At 39.4% G+C, this 19,561-nt stretch overlaps 1 protein-coding gene across 1 annotated transcript; it reads left to right on the top strand.

The window, feature by feature from the left end:
• Positions 1-280: 280 nt before the first annotated feature.
• LOC124125912 (cysteine and histidine-rich domain-containing protein 1-like) lies at positions 281-18,283 on the top strand. Its single transcript, XM_046489308.2, has 9 exons — positions 281-450; positions 3,523-3,629; positions 7,492-7,569; positions 9,853-10,024; positions 11,266-11,324; positions 11,681-11,751; positions 12,996-13,098; positions 14,435-14,626; positions 15,225-18,283. The coding sequence occupies exons 1-9, from the start codon at positions 384-386 to the stop codon at positions 15,363-15,365; spliced, it is 990 nt and encodes a 329-aa protein (XP_046345264.2). The 5' UTR covers positions 281-383; the 3' UTR covers positions 15,366-18,283.
• The last annotated feature ends 1,278 nt before the right edge of the window (positions 18,284-19,561 follow it).

Raw genomic sequence — 19,561 nt, 5'->3', positions numbered from 1 at the left:
TCAATATGTTATGCCAGTTTCGTGAATAAAAATAAATATCAAATTCAACCAAACGTGTACAGCCTGCCACCAGATCATCAAGAGACAATAATTTTGTTTCAAAACAGAAGGTCATCATAACCAAAAGAAACACAGTTACAGATGCACATAACCAGATATTATAATATTATATGGTCTCTGACATATTGAAACGAGTTGGCTAATCTGAAAAACATGATTTCAGGCGTCCCACTTGGAGTCTTGTTGGTTTATCTCCCCTTGATTCGCCGACAGAGGGCGATGGTTTGTTGTCGTTTGAGACCGGCGGAAGTGATTTCCACGTGAGAAAAGACTTCTAGAAGTTTCACCAGGAAATCGGTGTTTATTTCTTGAACCTGGTTACTATGGCTGAAGTGCAGTGTTACAACAAAGGATGTGGTCAGAAGTTTGACCCACAAAGTAACTCCGAGGGTAAGGATCGTCCCTGGACGTGCGTAATCAGTTGGTAAACGAAGGAGTGCAACGTGTGCTTGTAAATTCGTGATTTTACACTAACACTGGCCGTTTAGGCCTTGTTCTTTGGTTTAACTGCTATCGTTGTTTCACTCGAGTTATGATTCACACAATTTTCATCTCTATGGTATCTGTTCATCCTTCCTTCAAAGAATGATAACTCGACGCTTCTACTTTCATTTATAAAGTTCTAGTTTCTGTCTTTGATCTCAGATATCTGTCGCCTGTTTCCTCCGTCTTGTATCCTTCAGATGAATCTTCTCTCTCAGAACATGCTGATATAAGCTGTTAGTTATAAACATAAGCAATTGATGGGATGAACATGTCAAAGGAAGCCCGTGAGAATCTGAATGAGTGAATGTTGTTTTACACTGGGTTATGGCGAAAACGGTACCTCAGCAAAACGTCACCGGGCGAAAACGGCACCTTTTGTTTTTTTACCTTGGTCAAATAAATGATATTAAACTTACATTGTAACTTGCAAACACCAATAATTGTGAGATGTTAAAACAAGTTTAGAAATTAGCCTCTACTCCAACTATAATCCAACTTAGCTTATACGCAACTCAACTTCTTGTGAAAACATGATAGCATGCTTTGAAGAAAAATAATTGAAATTAAACTCACATCGTCTCTAACAACCACAAAAAATCGGACTTTTTCTACTTTTATCAATTCGTGTTGATATATTTGATATCAAAAGACACTCGGGGGAGATTCTCTATATGTACTCATCTGTGGAAACAGGAAATACCATGTAAATAAACCATCTATATTACTACAAAAATCGTTCTTATCGTTATTAAAAATAGAGGTGCCGTTTTTGCCCGACACATCGTAGCCGTTTTCACCAAATGTGGTGCCGTTTTCGCCAGAGAAATCGGTGACGTTTTGCTGAGGTCCCATTTTAGCCTGCACTCTTTACACCATAGTCAACAATATTCCAGCTATGTTGTGGAGGCTGTTCATTATCAAACATAGGCCAAGAAAAGCAGAGATGTCCTTAACATACTAAAGATATTTTTCAGTTTTGCTAAGTAATGGTATAGCATGTTACAGAGAGGTTAATACGCGAGTGTGTTTGGGGATGGTAAATATCCTGCATTAGGAATAAACATTGTATTTAGCGAGCCTTGGCAAGCTAAATACATAGTGTTTATTCCTAATACAGGGTATTTACCATTCCCAAACACACAAGCATGATAACCTCTTTATCATTTAATGTCATTCTTTAATTCTGTGCTTCAAAATCGCTTTCCCTCTCTCACAAACATTACCGAAACATTGCGAGTTTTCCTGAAATGCGCGCATTAATATTTATTACGTCACAGGGTAAGTGATGTGTCAGTCGGACAGTGACAGTAGCCAATATAGTTCCAACTGAAATCTGTTTCTTATACAGTGGCGAAGCAATATATACGCAAAATAACAATTGTTTTTTTGTAATTGCCTTTCGCAGCAATCCATCGGTCTGTCCGCTAGAGTAACTGTCCTTTGTCAAAGGGAAGATACTCTAACCCTAGTCTATGAAACGGCCACGGTCAGACGTTGTTGACAGTCGGTCTGTCTTGTCATAACGTTAAGAAGTGTAGTCAGATGTACACACAGCGAGAAAACGAAACAAGGTAACAATTCAAACATATTTCGGCCAAATCCAACTATTTTAATTTGTGGAGAAGGTTTCAAGCCGCAGAGGTCTACAAGCACAGATATGGATACTGATCCCGCTTGGCTAGGCCTCGTGTCCTCGCAAAATTGTTTCGAAATTTATATCTCCAAAGTCAAAACTTATAAAATGCCTTAGCTACATCACAGTTAGACACTGATTTTCAGTATATTAGACTGTTCTTTTGATAATGACAGCAATTATCCCTGTAGTTTATCCACATTCCCGATGGTTAATTCTGACTCGATCGCGAAATGACGAGGGTGACGCCATGTTTGTTTATAAACAGTGAAAGTAGTCCCTACTTGACCTTTGATATTTGCATCTCTATCCGCATATGATCCCAACGGATATCGTTTTTATCCGTTGGCTTTATCCTGCCGAGAAACCTACCCATTATATGATAAAGTAGAATATCCTGTCATAGTAATATTACTAGTATTTCATAAAGTGAGATTGTATTTTGCCCATCACATTCTCCTTCATCTGGGACAAGCATGAGGAACTGTGAGTTGGGTTTAACAATGTCTTGAACAGTATCCCTGTGATATCACAGCCTTTCAACTTGATGTGGCCACATGTTGGAGTTGATGCATGTCTCAGATGTTTGCCACTTTGGTAAACACACAAACACGGATATGGTGCCGACAAACCTAGAACCATATCTGAACCCACGATCATAAGTTTCTGGCGTGAAACACAGAGAATTGAGATGTTTTAGACCTCTGAGAAACCCATGCCCTCTGGGGAACTGTGGGTCAATGCCTTTTAGGAATATCCATAGGGAAACAAAACCTCTTCTCCATGTTCTCCAGGGCTGGGATGAGTCCAACTTTATTACCCAGGTACCCAGCCCCCTGTTACCCTACCCTGCCTCGATACCCGCTGTAGGTCTCAATAATTGGGTACAAAATGTCTGATTAGGAATGTTTTTTTCTTGACCCCTGACTAAAAGTATTCAGAAACAAGTATAAACAGTCTGGTCATACATACACTGAAGTTGACTGAAGCTGTATCTTTACTAAAACATATAAACGTCAGAAGGAATGCGCTTACAGTCAGAAAGATATGCGAGCATCAGCAACTTGTCCGTAACCATGGAGTCATATGTTATATGAGTGAATTTTTCTCATTAAACAATATATCACTTGACCAACCATGGGTCCGGGTAGTCCTGTGTGTACCCCTGTCCTACTCAGTACCTATCTGACCCGAATACCTGAACTACCCGTCCCAGCCCTCGCTTTCCTCCCACTCAGCTTACATGCAATGATATTCAGTGAAATACTGAGTGAACCCCCAACACTCACTCATATTACAGGGCGTTGAACCCATCAGTTCACGTAGGCCTCTATCTCTTGCAGATGCATGTACATTTCACCCAGGAGAGCCGGTGTTCCACGACGCCCTGAAGGGCTGGTCCTGCTGTGACAAGAGGAGCACAGATTTCACCATGTTCCTCAACTACCCGGTGAGTAACCATAGTTACTCTTATATACAAATTCATATAGTAATAACTTCACTGACTGCCTATTTAATCATTGACGCACAAAATGTTTTAGACGACGGTGTAAAATCGGTGACATCACATTAATGCAATGTAGGCCATGCCCATTCTGTTATCATCAATCAGCTAACAGTAGTCTGTAAGCTTGGTTAGTGGGCGTGGTTGAATTTGGAGGGGGGAGGGGGTTTGAAAAATGTAATAACCCATTTAAACATGTCAAAATAGAAACTCTAGAGTAAAAATTCAATTGCTAAAAAAGTTATCTGGAGCTCTGCAACATACCTGTTAATCCAACATAATCATATGCAACCAACCTTGTCAGATTAACGGGACTTGACTGTACTGTAGTTAATAGTCTTAAGCCCTGAGTCTTGTTAATGCATCCTCTGAGCAATGGATCCCATTCCACGGTGTTGAATGCACCCTTTGCAGCTGTCTTAGCATCCTTGCTCGAACATAGACAAAGTACACATGTAATCATGATTATGGTGATAATAGCCACGAGGGGCCCTATAATTTACACACACAAAAAAGAACTAAATGGTTTGGAAAAAACATGAACAGGTGCAAAGTTAAAGTCACCTGAAGCAGCATTTTGATCTTAATTATTTTTAAAAATGTCTGCTCATTGGTGTAAAGCTACCCAGTAGACTTAACCCAGGGGTGTAAAAATGTATTGAATATCAAAGAAAACTATGAATAGCCAATGTGAGTGATAACTTGTGAACAAATAAATGCTTACTGGCTCAAACACGTATCTGGAACCCAGGGTGCCGTTGTACAAGGCGATCTTAGCGCTAAGGTGATCGTAACTCCCTTTCCTTAACATAGACTTAGGACAGTCATAGCACTAAGGTTGTTTTGTACAACGACACCCTGAACTCTACAATGTATACTAAAGTCTACTAAGACAATGAAGACCGTCAGGCAAACATCAAAGAGTTGTGAAAAATGATATGTGTCAAATGACATTGCTTATGGCATATATTTAGTCACTGATAATGCTATGTTTCTTTGTCTTTTCTTATCCATTGTCTTCAAGTTTCAATTGAATACAAAACCTGGAAACTGTCAGTTACCATGGTTACTTGTATATGTGTAAGTGTTCTCACATTAAGCTTATAATGGGTGAGTCTGTTCAGTATCTGCTGGATTTTCAAGTAAAAAAAGGAAAGCAGCCAGCAACACTGCCCCACCATGGGTAGCAGGCCTCCCATTGGCAACTAGGGCTGAAACGATATCCCGGGACACCGATGCATCGCGATTCACTCCATACGATACGGTGTGCGATTTGTGAGGTGCTGAATCTCGATTTTTCACGATACGTTTTTTCAAAGACGTATATATGTACGTCTTGTATTTTGTAATAAACTTTTATCACGGATACGTTTTAAATGTGTTTTAACTCTTTCAATGCCGTAGGCCGGTAAACCGGCCAAGCCGTAGTCACGTCAAAATAGTATATAGTTTTAAGAACCTACCTGTCATACCATTCATTTATTAAATCTATCACATCTCACAATGTCTGAAATACGTATTCTATTTCAATTTATCATTTTTTATCGATAGATTAAAAAGTTATTCACTATTTCCCGCAATGTCATTGAAAATATCATTCTCGGACTCACACTTCGACAACGGGTGCACATCGAACATGTCAAAGAGCAAAACAAAGACGTTTCAAGCAAATCTTTAAATATGTTATACAAAGTGATAAATAAAAGCAATAAAAATATATCTAAAAGTGGTCAAACTTACAGCTAAGTTATTATTTCCATCTTTTCATGCGATCGCGTGTAATGTTAGTCAAATGACATCTCGGCTTTCGTCGCCTCGATTTCTCGGCTCGGACACGATGTTCAATGCCAAAATATATGCATGAAAAATCTTTGTCACAGCTTGTAACCTAAAATGATACATCCACGAAGCTCCATATTTTTAATATAGATCGCGATTTCCTGCTTAAAACGTTCAGAATAACACGATTTAACCAAAATATTTCGTAAAAATCTGAAATTCATCGTACACGAGGATTTGTCATTCGTCACCACTCGTCCCTTTCCGTAACCTGCAAGAAATAACACGAGTTGGTCACGAATGGAGGATTTGTAATTTGATTGCCTGCCTCAAGTCACGTGCTCAATTTGACCAATCATGAACCTTGTAGCAGATTTCGACAAGAAAGCGTCGTTAGAAACAATTTGTTATCCGATGAAATCTGATGTTATAGCAACGAAAAGACTCCAGGCAATGTCACGAGCGTGTAGATGAACAAACAAGCTTTCTTCGACGAACGTGTTATTCATACGAAGCTTTCAAAAACGGAGGTATCTCTTCATGTTACTGAGTGGACAGCCGCTGTTATCCGGAAATGGGTGAAAACAGATACTATTCATAATTCTTTTAAAAATATTTTAAAATAAATAAATAAATAAATAATGAAAATAAAAAAGAAATGATAAGTAGATCTTTTGAAATCTTATATTTGCCCCAAATCGTCAAATTTTCGCTTCTTTGGTCCTTAATTTGGACGTTATGAATGTGTTAGCTTACATTTTTTATAATTTACAACGAACTTAATTAAGTTGTCAATGCATTGTTTAAATAATGTGATAAACATAACTTTCATATTTATAAACACCAGGATTAGACCTTTCAAATGTTGTATAACATGGCTGTTGCTATAATTGTTTTTAATTGTTTTTTGCCTTTATACATGAAAATGGCAAATCATTAGTTACTGGACACTGGTACATTTAGTATTTACTCCTACCATCTAGTCACAACTTCCAAATATGTAGGACTGTTACTTTTGTGTTTGCTAGCCATTACATGGAAATCACAGATGATTTATTAAGTTAAATTACTCATTACAGTATATATTTTATGACTCATGAACATTCATTCACTTTCATTTAATTTTTCATTTTAATAAACTAAGTTATATTCATTTATCTCTTGTCTTCTCTTGTCACAATATGTTTCGTAGCGTATCGAGATACGTATCGAATCGTGATGTAAGTATCGAGATACATATCGTATCGTGACTTAGGTGTATCGTTGCAGCCCTATTGGCAACCCATATCATTTAAAAATGAACTGGAAACCTGATACCATATTCGACGTGATAAGCACCCAGGACGCTCTCAAAATTAGAAATATGGGGGCTCTTATTAGAATATTATTTTGGTGGGGAAAAAACAGAGTTGAGAGATAAATTTCGTTGTTTATGCTGACAGCCTGAAATGTTTATATCATGTATATACGACAGATATATATTTCCAGAATTTAATTGCCCATAATTAAGGTGCATATAACACATGAGTACGTATTATACGCGAATAAATAAGTCTTGTGTACATTGATCAATCGGAAGGGGTTCTAATTGGGATTGTTCACTAGCCAATATGTTAGCAAATAACGTCGAATACGGTATTATTAGAAGAATAACTTAGAAATCGAAGTATGATACATTTGGTTATGATTTGTGTAAATCCTAGGAATTAATGATGTTTTAACAGTGTTATATCTATATATCACTGGCCATTATCTTGAGGTTTTCTCACTGTAAATATGTCCCTCGCTCCTTGGACTTCATATTTATTCCCTGAATAATGCTGAAAAAAGCTGTGAGGGGCAATGGCTCTTCAGAAAAACTTAAAACTTTGGTATTATTTCACATTCTCCATGAACATGATGAAATGCCTGTTTGATTTTTTATATTGGGACACGCTTGTAGAGAATGTTATAAACAGTATGTTCTGTAGTACTGTACAGTATCGATGTTCTTGGCACTGTTTGTTTCATGTTTTGTTCTATCGAACAGGGCTGCACGAAGGGTGCACACAGTAATGTTAAACCAGTGGAGCCCAAGAAACCAAAGACAGAGAATCCCGGGGATGTGGTGAGTACCGCCTAGGGGTGGCTAAAAACATCGATAATGGGAATTATCATCAACAGGAAGAAATATTAACGATTATCGATATGAAATTGTCATCGATGATAACTTACATAAACTATTGTGGTGAAATAAAGTTTAGATTTACCAAAAGAGACTTGTTATTGTCAATAATTTCAATTGTCGAAGACAGAAAGACTGTTTTTGTTATATCTCAAATGTCCACAAAGTAATCTATGCGTAAATGTGTCATTGCTCACCAGTGGCGTGAAATATGTTGGTTTCTTTCGGGACTTTCGTGGATGTTCGCTTAAACATTTGTTAAAAGTACTCCGATATTTAGGGATAATTGATCAATATTTAGTTAGCGATTATCCATCTCTATAATCTATATCTATGGATAGCCAGCCCTGGTACCGACCCTGCTGCAGCTATTTTTTTTAGCTATTGAGTATTTACTCATATGTTGGCATTCACAGTGGGTATTGATCATCTTGTTGATAGGCAAGATGATGTCTCAAAGTTGCAACTAAGTTGGTCACCATGGCGATTGAAAATTCCACGACTTCGAAAAATCAAGCCGTCGACCTGTTATTACTTACTGCATAGTATATTGTTACAATACATTAATACTTACTCAGCATTAGAAACTGGCATTAGTCCTGTAGTTTTTGCCAAACTGCCCTAGAGTTAAGGTATCCAGGACTAGTAGAAATTTGCCATTTTGAAGGATTTTGCTATATGTTATCATTATAAGGACTAGTGGACTAAAAATGTTAGTTTCTAACGTTGATACTGATCGGCTTTCATTCTAAAAATTCTACTGATCAACATGGGAATTGTAAGTTAAAAATTAATCAATAATCTTGTCAAGTATTTACACAGATTGTAAGACAAAATGTAGGAATCAGTATTGCTGCAGTTTGTCAGATTTGATATGCTTTAAACATTATTATACATTACTCACGTTGAAGTTTGGCTCCTTAATTTTTGACCTTGTTTCTTGAATTTCACATTGGCTCAATGAAAACAATTGTTAGGAGCCAATGGCTCCTTGGGGAAAAAATATAATTTGAGACCCGAAAATGTAGTGCCTTTTTTATGTGATTTTTTTGCTGTAGACTAGAACTCATATACATGTATGTGTGATGCCTGCATTCGATGAGACAGTAAGAATCTGTAAAGAAATGCAGATGCAGAAGTTAAAAAGGATACAATGGGATATTACAGTTTTTAAAATTATTTGGGTAATGTTGATTTATTGTCGATATTTTTATATTGAGCTCTGACCATTTGTATTGCCTTTTGATCACAACTGGACCCCATTCCACAAGCTATCTTTCCAGTTCATGTTAATCTAGTTATCGGGGGCACGGGTGGCCCAGTCGTCTAAGGCGCCGCGATTCGCTGTGCAGAGTTGCGTCCCTTGGGCACGCCAGAAACCTATGATTGTGGGTTTGAATCCCGGTTCGCCCCGATTATGTTTCTAGGTTTGTCAGCACCATACCCGTGCTCGTGGGTTTCACTGAAGTGGTAAACATCTGAGATCTGCATCACTTCGGGCTTTCCTCCCACATTAAGCTGACACGCCACGATATAACTGGAATACTGTTAAAAGCGGCGTTAAACCCAACTCACTCACTCACTAATCTAGTTATTACTGATGTTGCCACCTTGTAGAGAGTGTACGTACATGGCAAAAACAACATAAGAAGGAAGAGGCTTTAATGCTTAGTTTCTGATTATTGCATTGAATGCAATGCAGAGAATGCATGAGTAAAATACACCCTGATTTAAGAAAGTGAGAACTTTTGCATGTTCAGAAAATCCGAATATTGAGCACAAGGATGATTTGTTTCCCACTTTGTCGACCAAGGGCAGTTTAGTTTGGATTCCTTGATTACCTTGTTTCTGTTTTCAACACCAAGTTCCTCAACAGCGTTAGAAACTGGCACTGGTCCTGTAGTCCTTGCCAAACTGCCCAATAGTTAAGGTATCATACGGACAAGTAGAAATTTGCTATTTTTAAGATTTTTGATATATGTTGTCATTATAAGGACTAGTGGGCTAAAAATGTTAGTTTCTACCGCTGCTCGATACAACATTAAATTTAAAGTTTGTGAGCACTGTATTTTTGGTATATATGGTATACATTTTATACATATTTTTCTTCTCTATTGGTAGAAAGAAAACATAAGAGGTAACATTGTTATTGAAATGATTGTATGGTCGGTCCTACACCCACCCCACAGATAATTTGGATAATGTGTTTGTCCTTCTGTGGGTCAGATGGTGGTAGAAGCCCCCAGACAGAGAGATCCCATCAAGCCGCGTACAGCCAACAATCGACCGTCGGTTGATGAACCCATGACGAAGCTGAAGCTGACAGTGGGAGCATCCTTGAAGTCGGCCCTGGAGCGGCTCACCCTGGAGGAAGACGAGGACAAAGATGCTGCAGGAGGTATGTGGAAAATGATGGGCATGATTAACATTCATTTGTGAAATTGTAGATTTGTTATTAAAAATATTATATTGTCTATATACATTGTCTATATGTAGCCATCATATGACCCAGTGGGTGTTCCAGGGAAGAATAGGACGCCAGTAGAGAGCTGAATGTCAGTGGTTCGATCCCCGGCAGCGTCATACCAAAAGACGTTAAAAATGGCACTTGTTGTTACCCTGTCTGGCGCTCACCATAAAGGGGTTAAAACAAGGACTGGTCGGCTGGGAGTCAGTATACTGTGTCTGAGTGGGGGTGTTTTTCATGTTTATGTTAAACTACAGCATGTTATCTCAGTGAGCTAGTACTATAAATCGGCATCAGTCCGGACTAGTACAAGCAGGACTGGTCGGCTCGGAGTCAGTACACTGTGTCTGAGTGGGGTATTCATGTTAAACTGCGGCATGTTATCTCAGGGAGCTAGCACTATAAATCAGCATCAGTCCGGACTAGTACAAGCAGCCACTCACATGTACATGTACGTCGTTATATAAGTGCAACTGTCTTAAACACCCCGTTTCACCTCACCTCAGGTTCGATGACTTGGTTGCATGTGTGTGGTCATGCCCCAATGACGTGAACTGTTGCTTGTGCTGTCAATCACAATTTCCGGCTAAATATGTCTGTCAACTCCAGTAACCTCAGGTTTGGTTGATTCATGAGAGCATGTACTGAGAAAAATAATCACAAAGCAATTGAACAACTATTATTTTCCCCCACCACAAAGAGGAAGGGGGATATAGGAATGGGTGCTGTCGGTCCATCCGTCCTTCTGTCTGTCTTTCCATCACGTTTTGTTTCTGAAGTAGAACTAAAAAAACATGAGAGATATTTTAGCCAAACCAGGTACATAGATAGGTCTAAGTGTGAACTGGTGCTTTTTGATAGTTTGGGATTTGTTTAATATTTTTTTTTCGAGTTTCCATGGCAACGACTTTGACTTTGACTGCAAATAGTAGTAGTGCTCCTTTCCCAAGCAGATCTTGAAAACCGTACAATATTTATTCACCAAACTTGGTTTCCATAGCAACCAAACATGTCATTGGCGGGGGATAGTATTTCATGGTTTTTTTTTTTGGTTTTTTGTTTTTTTTTATTTATTTGGTGTTTTTTTTCAGGCTCAAAATGGTTGTTTTATTGTTATCCCTGTTCTATTGGACTAGACTGTTTACTACGTCTGTGTTGCTTGTGTGTTTCAGAGACAGCTGATGGCACAGTGAAGATCGGAACAAGCTGCACAAACAATTCCTGTAAAGGTGTAAGTTGTCTTCAGCTACAGATTACTTCTGCATGTTTTTTCTCATCACTGTAAACATTCAAGGGTGATTTTGTCTCATATACGTCTCACAATGAATGGCATATGTTGGTCCTGTATTTCAAGAAAATTGTGCTATAGTTCCTGGTTTTCAGATGCCAAAATACTTTTAACCTCACAACATTATCATGATCTATGTGGATATTTTGTTTACAACATGTACAAGTTGCAAAGAATGTGCCCAACTTCTTATGAGCTTAAGGGATTTTATAGGGTGCTTCACTGACTTCCTGGTCTGCGGCCAGTGAAAGGGATATGCTGTATTTCCCCTGTATAGTCGTGTATCATCTGTGTTCCAGACCTACGAGGGTGAGGCCAGTGACAGTGAGACCTGCACATTTCACCCCGGGGTGCCCATCTTCCATGAAGGGTGCGTCATCAAATAGGAACAAGATTGACATGTGAAAACTGTTTTGAGAAAAGGGCAAACTGGGCTTGGTGTAAACTGAGATAATGTTTTGTTTGTTTGTTTAAAGCTATTCCAGCTATATGACGGCAGTCTGTAAATAATCTTGTCTGGGCCAGACAATTCAGTGATCGACATCATGAGCATTGATCCACGCAATTGGGATACGATGACATGCATCAACCCAGTCAGCGACCCTGACCACCTGATCCCGTTGGTTGCCTCCTATGACAAGCATGGGTTGCTTCAAGGGTAGAGTGAATGGTAGCAGGAGAGAGCAGCGCCAGCCAATCCTTCACTTCTCAGTGTGTGCATGCACTGAATTAGGAAATGTTCGGAATTATTCTTAGAGTTGGTTAAACTACCATAACATTGGATTCCTTTGAGGCTGGATGTTGGAGGTTGAGATAGATCTGTGTTTAGTTTAAATGTATACTTACTTCTCCAAAATGTCCTGAAGAATTTTCAAAACTATATTTATTATGAACAGTATGTATAATCAATATGTATTAAGTTTATCATGTTTATTTGTGAGCTTAATAAGTCAAATTCCAATTAGTCAAATATTTCAGTATTTTGTTACTTTGTAATAGTTAATAGATAAATTTTGAACCTTATACCAATATACTAGATATTAATCATGGCATTGCTTGATCACAAACAGGTGATATCTTCTCTGCGGGTGAGATAATAAATGTTATAGAACAAAATATATTGCAGCCATAGCTAATGTAGCTTGTTGTTTAGCGCCACACTCAACAATATTCAAGCTATATGATGGCGGTCTATTAAACACTAGTAATTGAGTCTGGACCAGGCAATCCAATGATTGACATCATGAGCATCAATTGGGATTTGATGACATGCATGAACCAAGTCAGCAAGCCTGACCACCCGATCCTGTTCCACGCCGCTTATGACAAACATAGTCGCCTCCATGACAAGCAGAGTCACCTTTTACAACAAGCATTGTCACCTCTTACGACAAGCATAGTCGCCTATTGCGGCAAGCATGGACTGCTGAAGACCTATTCTACCCCGGATCTTCACAAGTTCATAGCTAATGTAGTGCCTCATAACAAGACGTTGTTTTCCTGTTCCTGATAGATATGATAGTTGTCCAAAGTAGTTGACTACAATGAATTTGACAACAATAGTAAATTAATCGCCTGACTTCTGTGGTTGATATCACATGTTGTTTGTCCTAGGATGAAGTACTGGTCCTGTTGTATGAGGAAGACGTCCGACTTTGACAGCTTCCTGAATCAGGTGGGATGTGAGACAGGGAAGCACCGCTGGATCAAGCCACAGGTAGGTTGGCACACCACTCTCCTAGCACCCCAGACCCCTGCAGATCCGGGGTAGAATAGGTCTTCAGCAACCCATGCTTGCCGTGAAAGGCGACTATGCTTGTCGTAATAGGCGACTAACGGGATTGGGTGGTCAGGCTTGCTGACTTGGTTGATGCATGTCATCGGTCCCAATTGCTGGGATCGATGCTCATGATGTAAATCACTGGATTGTCTGGTCCAGACTCGATTATTTATAGACCGCCGTCATATAGCTGGAATATTGCTGAGTGCGGCGTTAAACAACAAACCAACCAACCAACCTAGCACCCCAATCCAAGGGGATTTGGGGTGAGAACTGAGCTGTATGTGATATAGTCCTGGAGTTGTCATATATGTTGTATATCAGGGCTTTGCACAATACAGAAATGTGCGTCCAGTATGTACAGGTGTCTAGAATGGATGTGGAAAAAATTATCTATTGCATCCGAATTCTTGTAAAATATTAGGTCCTGTAATTAAATATTACATTACTGTTTACTACACCATTTCATTGCTTTAAGGGCTCCCTGGACCTCTAGTTTTGTAGGTCAAGGTAAAACCCTGATATATAGCAGCTATTTTTTGTTTTATAATGCTTTGAAGTTGGGGAAATCAGTATTTGGCTGTCACTTGAGAGAAAACTGTAAATACCAAGGTGTCCTCAAAAAGAAGTTATAAGAAGTGTCTACCCTTGTCAACCGGAGAGATGACTGATTAATGAGGATATCTCTGTTTGATTTATCATAGTGATTTGAATTTCTGTGAAAAACATGCATACCAAACACCAACATAAATTCCAAATTAGAATCCCCTCAATATTTTTTTCCGGTGTATGAGGTCACGTTTGTATGTCAGTGTTCACCTACTCTTGCCGGTGATGATACGTCCATGCTACAGGCACATGTGGTGCCGCCATCTGACGTCCCTGACGATGTGGTGCATGGGGCCATCTGAGGCAAACATATTGCTAAAACATCGTGTGTTTGACATTGTCAGAATGGTGTTTGACACGGTCTGATGATGTTTGACACTGTCAGAATGGTGTTTGGCACTGTCAGAATGGTGTTTGACACTGTCTGATGATGTTTGACACTGTCTGATGTTGTTTGACACTATCAGAATGGTGTTTGACACTGCTTGATGATGTTTGACACTGTCAGAATGGTGTTTGACACTGTCTGATGATGTTTGACACTGTCAGAATGGTGTTTGACACTGTCAGAATGGTGTTTGACACTGCTTGATGATGTTTGACACTGTCTGATGTTTGACACTGTCTGATGTTTGACACTGTCTGATTATGTCTGATGTTGCAGGCAGCAGGAGGGGAGTTGAAGGCGTGCAGGTTTGACTGGCATCAAACAGGGCCCAATGTGTGTCTGTCTGTGTTCGCCAAGGTGGCCAATCCTGACTTTTCTCTCATAGAAGCCAACCAAGTCTTCCTAAAAGTTCACATAGTGTTTGACAGTGGGAAGAGTATATTTGAAAAGGAATTTGTTCTCCGAGACGTAAGTAAAACGACATCTACACCCTTTATTGTAATATGAGGGGGCACAGGGGGTCCGGTTGATATAAGTCCCTTTAGCGAGCCAGGATTCTTTGATTGTTGTTACCCTGAAGACAAATTCTTGATTCATCAGTACCATAACTGTTTCCATGGGTTTCAGGAAAGCGGTAAGGATATAGGACCTGCATCTTCTGCATTAAACTGCATGCCCTGATCATGGTGTGCCTGTCCATTTCAGTCACTGTTATTCCAAAATGGATACAATGTGTGAAGCCCATTTCTGGTGTCCCCCGCCGTGATATTGCTGGAATATTGTGTATTTGTATCCTGCATGTCCTGCATGTCCTGGCTAGCTTCTGGTTATATAAATACTGCTATGTATAGGCGAATATTGACATGTTAGACATGCAACAGTCACACACTTACTCTCCCCTCCCCTGACCCTGTGGCCATTCTGGGTTAGGAAAGGTCCCTAGCAACCTGTGCTTGTCGTCAGAGATTAGATTACTTAGAGGTAGCTGTCATATAGGAATCTTGATGAGTGTGATGCGAAACAACTGTTAAACAACAAACTAACAAAGCCCTCTGTATGCCTGCAGGTGATAGACCCAGCCAGGAGCAGCGTGAAGATGTTGGGCACCAAGGTGGAGATCAACTTGAGGAAGGCGGAGAACTTCAGCTGGCCATCGCTGGAGATGCCCAAGACAGACACAGCATCTGCCAACAATGGGTCCAACTGACACACGTAGGTCGGGGGATATTTCAACAAGACAGTTTGGTTCTGGAGGACGGACCATGGACAACTTACCTCTACAATTGCAATCTCGGGAGAGTTTGAACTGACCAAGTCTGAGTTTCTGATCAGCTTGTATTGGCTGTTGCAGTGAATGTGTAACCTTCCCCAAATCTCATCTCAAAAAGATGTCTCAAAACTCTGCATTTGAAACTCAGGAACTGCCAACACATGTTCTCACACTCTGGCCTAGCAGTCCCTTAGTATTACTCCACTGTTATTATTTAATTTGCATATAACATGACAAAACATTTCTGAATTTTGTTAATGGTGTTCTTTAAATCTTGTGAATAATTTTTGAGACTATGCTCAAGATCTAGTGACGTTAAATATTAACTCACTCTCTCAATACCTATCCCAGGGGGAAGTATAATAATTAATATATCCATACAGATTGGGGGCACGGGTGGCCCAGTCATCTAAAGCGCTGTGATTCGCTATGCAGAGTTGCGTCCCTTGGGCACGCCAGAAACCTATGATTGTGGGTTCGAATCCTGGTTCACCCCGATTATGTTTCTAGGTTTGTCAGCACCATACCCGTGCTTGTGGGTTTCACCAAAATGGTAAAAGTCTTAGACCTGCATCACTTCGGGCTTTCCTCCCACATTAAGCTGACACGCCGCGATATAACTGGAATACTGTTAAAAGTGGCGTTAAACCCAACTCACTCACTCCATACAGATTAAACACAGTGTGAATTCCGGGTAAGAATAGGTCCCCTGCCACCTGTGCTGGTCAGAGGTGACAAGTCGAATATGGTGGTCGGGGTCAGTGACTTCGTTGTTTGTGTGTTATGTATGCCAACAAGAGCAGATGCTTGTGCAGATGGAAATAGTTTGTTTCTGTTGTGACATTGTCTCACGGATAGTAATCATTTCGTGACATATATTTATCATGCATATCAAATTTTCAAGAATGAAGTGAATAGATGACCGCCTCCATGGTGTGGTGGATGGCGTGACTGCTCAGAGAGTGGAAGCTTATGATTCGATCCCAAACTGCGTAATTTGAAATGATGTTAAAAGATTGTTCTTGTGACACTGCCTGGCACTCGGCATTAAGAGAGAAAACAAGGACTGGTCAGCTAGGAGTTTACTATGTCTGAGCATGCACACATGACAAGACATTCAAGATCATTACATTTGTATTAGCGATGTGTGTGTTCACCTGTTGGAACAGACAATGTAGCAGGTACTCACATCTGTCTGGGTTGAGGCAGAGGTAGAAGGTTGATTGCAAGAAACTCGTGTTAGGAGACAGTTGAGGTCTAATCAAATCATGGCTTCACTGTGTCATCTTGGTTTTTTTGACTCCGAGAACTTTGACAAAAGACTTGTGACTCATTGGACATTGGACGTATTATTGTCTCCCTCCAGTACCAAATGTATTGACTGGAGCAATATGTTGTATGAAGAAAATTATAGCATGGTGGCTCTTTTAGCTGTGTGGGTCATTGATGAGATAAGTAGTTGTAAATTGAAGATATTTTGAAGAAATAAATATCATTTTCATTCAATATCATGATTATTGATCTGTATTATTTATTCTGGAAACAGGTATCAACACATTTTCCGTCATATTTATGACATTCATGATAATGTTTGTAAGGTTTTATTCTAAAATTAACATTTTGGAGAAACTTTTAGTAAATAAAATTGGCAGATAATTAAATTCCTTAAATATTTAAGTTTTCAAAAATGGAAACTTGGCTAAGATTTGAACATGTTGAAACTGAAAAACATTGTGACAAAATATTTAGTATTTGAAGTAAAACTATTTCTTTATTGATCAGTTTGAACAAAATTTAAATATTGGTAAGTTTCACAACCATGTTTCGCCATAGAACAAATTACAGCATCTTGTTTGTGGCATCTGTACTGATACAAGTGTCTTATTTATTGATTTCATTTTCTTGACACACTCCTTACTTGTCACAAGATGAAGTGCAATTCATTTTACTACAATCTTTCAGGAATGTGTTTGTGTGTGAAGTTTACAAAGGTCCTGTTTCAATGCAGAACTATCAGTTTGCTCATAAGAATACCCTACATCCAAGATGATTTGTAACTGAAGAATACTGTCTCGTAAGCGATTATGATCTTTTTCCTTTTAACTAAATAATAACATACCACTTTGTAAATGTTTATGCCTGCCAGTTAAGGTTTAAAAAGAATGTCAAGCTGGTGTGGTAGATTAAAACCAAGTGCTAAAGTTTGAATGGTACAATGATGACTGTACATCACAGATTTGGGACTGGTCATTTAATGGGGGTGGGGTGGTCTAAGTATATGTGCTATCTTATTATGCTGATCCTCCCATTAATGTAAAAAAAATTCATGTTTTCCTCCCTCTCCCCCAATACTTTTTTATGCCACCCTCCCCCGAAATAATTGTCCAGTTTCTACTTATTGTTCAAATTAGATTTTTTTATTTGTCAAAATAGAACTTTAAGATATTTTTTTCATGTTTTCCCAATGTTAGAGTTGTGATAACTTTTGGCGACCCCTTTCGCTGTGTCATGTTTTCATGACAACCCACCTCTCCCTTACTCTCACTGACCCACCCCTATAAGTCACCAGTCCCATGATGGATAGGAAACATATATGCATGTGGACTGTTATGTTTTCCCCCAATATTTATTCCATGATTGTGTGTGGCATGAAAGTCTATGAGGAGCCTGGTAGGACAGGTACATGCACCCCTAATCACACGGTAGCAGAAGGACATGACTTCATCACAGCAGACTGCTGGAAACATTCAACCACAGTTTCCATTTAACATGTTTGTGGATCAGTTTCTGTCTTGTAACATAGTACTTATTGTGTGTGGGTGCACACTTTGTAAATAAATCAGATGCGGATGACAGTATTTTTGTTTGTTTTTGATTTTACAAATCCTCTTAAGTTGAAGTCTCGGTGAAAACAGTATTGACATGGCTTGGATGTTTATTTGTAATAAGCAATGTTTGTCTTTTCATATTTATAATAATTATGGATTAAATCCATGTCAGTCATGTGTTCATACAAAATAATCCAAAAATCCACTTGCAAAACCTTTGTTTGTCATGTCGGACATGTTAACTCCCTTGCCCCGGGAAGATGCCCATAAAAGGACATTCAATAACATTCCTCGAATTGCCCATCAAAGGACATTCCCCCGCGTGAACATGACTCCCAACTATTATTAAATATTGGCATCATTTAATTAGTATGTCATTAATATTTCTGTGCTTTTGTGTTTTACATTGTAATGATCAGTGAACTGTGTCACTTCGTGCTTTCCCCCGTCATCAAGCTCTGACGTCGATATATAACTGTAATACTGCTCCAAGTAGCATTAAACCAATCTCACTCAGGATAATCCTTACCAACGGGAAGTATGAAGTGTAGCTTGCGAGTGATATGGCACATGGACAGGTTGTAAAAACTGGCGAAGAGCTAGTAAAATCGTAGCCAAAGTACCGCGTTTGTACTCAGTTGATGGAATCGCCCGTTTCAATAGTGTCACACGATGGCGGTATTCCTGACCAGAATAGGAGCCCAGTTCCTCCTGCTGGTCGTAGAGCCGAATGACACGGGGACTAAGAGACTTAACTCTGTGACTTGTATGACCGGGTAGATCCGGGTAGAAAATAGGTCTTCAGCAACCCATTCTTGTCGTAAGAGGCGACTGACGGGATCGGGTGGTCAGGCTCGCTGACTTGGGTGATGCATGTCATCGATCCCAATTGCGTAGATCGTTGCTCATGAACTTAATCACTGGATTGTCTGGTCCAGACAGGATTATTTACAGACCGCCGTCAAATAGCTGGAAGACTGCTGAGTGCGGCGTTAAACAACAAAACAACCAAACAACCCCTTACAATCCACCGTGATATTGCTGGAACGTCCAACAACAATGTTCTTAGGTCTACAGACATGGCTTACGCACCAACCGTTTCAAAACGCATTTCTTCCTGGAGGACAGTTTATTCTTTTTTTGTGAAACATGTGGACAAACTAATTTTGTCAGTTTTGTTTTTGCTGAAACAAGTTATGTTTTTCAAAACACGTCCAGAGACTGCTCTCTACACCATTTAGCATACAATTTGCATAACATTTACTTTATACGAACAAAATTCCTCTCCAACACAGTAATGTACAA

The sequence above is a fragment of the Haliotis rufescens genome, unplaced genomic scaffold (genome assembly GCF_023055435.1).
Source record: "Haliotis rufescens isolate VD_foot unplaced genomic scaffold, xgHalRufe1.0.p SCAF_5, whole genome shotgun sequence".
NCBI classification, from domain to species: domain Eukaryota; kingdom Metazoa; phylum Mollusca; class Gastropoda; order Lepetellida; family Haliotidae; genus Haliotis; species Haliotis rufescens.
Note: the sequence above shows the minus strand (reverse complement) of the source record. Positions and strands in the feature narration are given on the sequence as shown.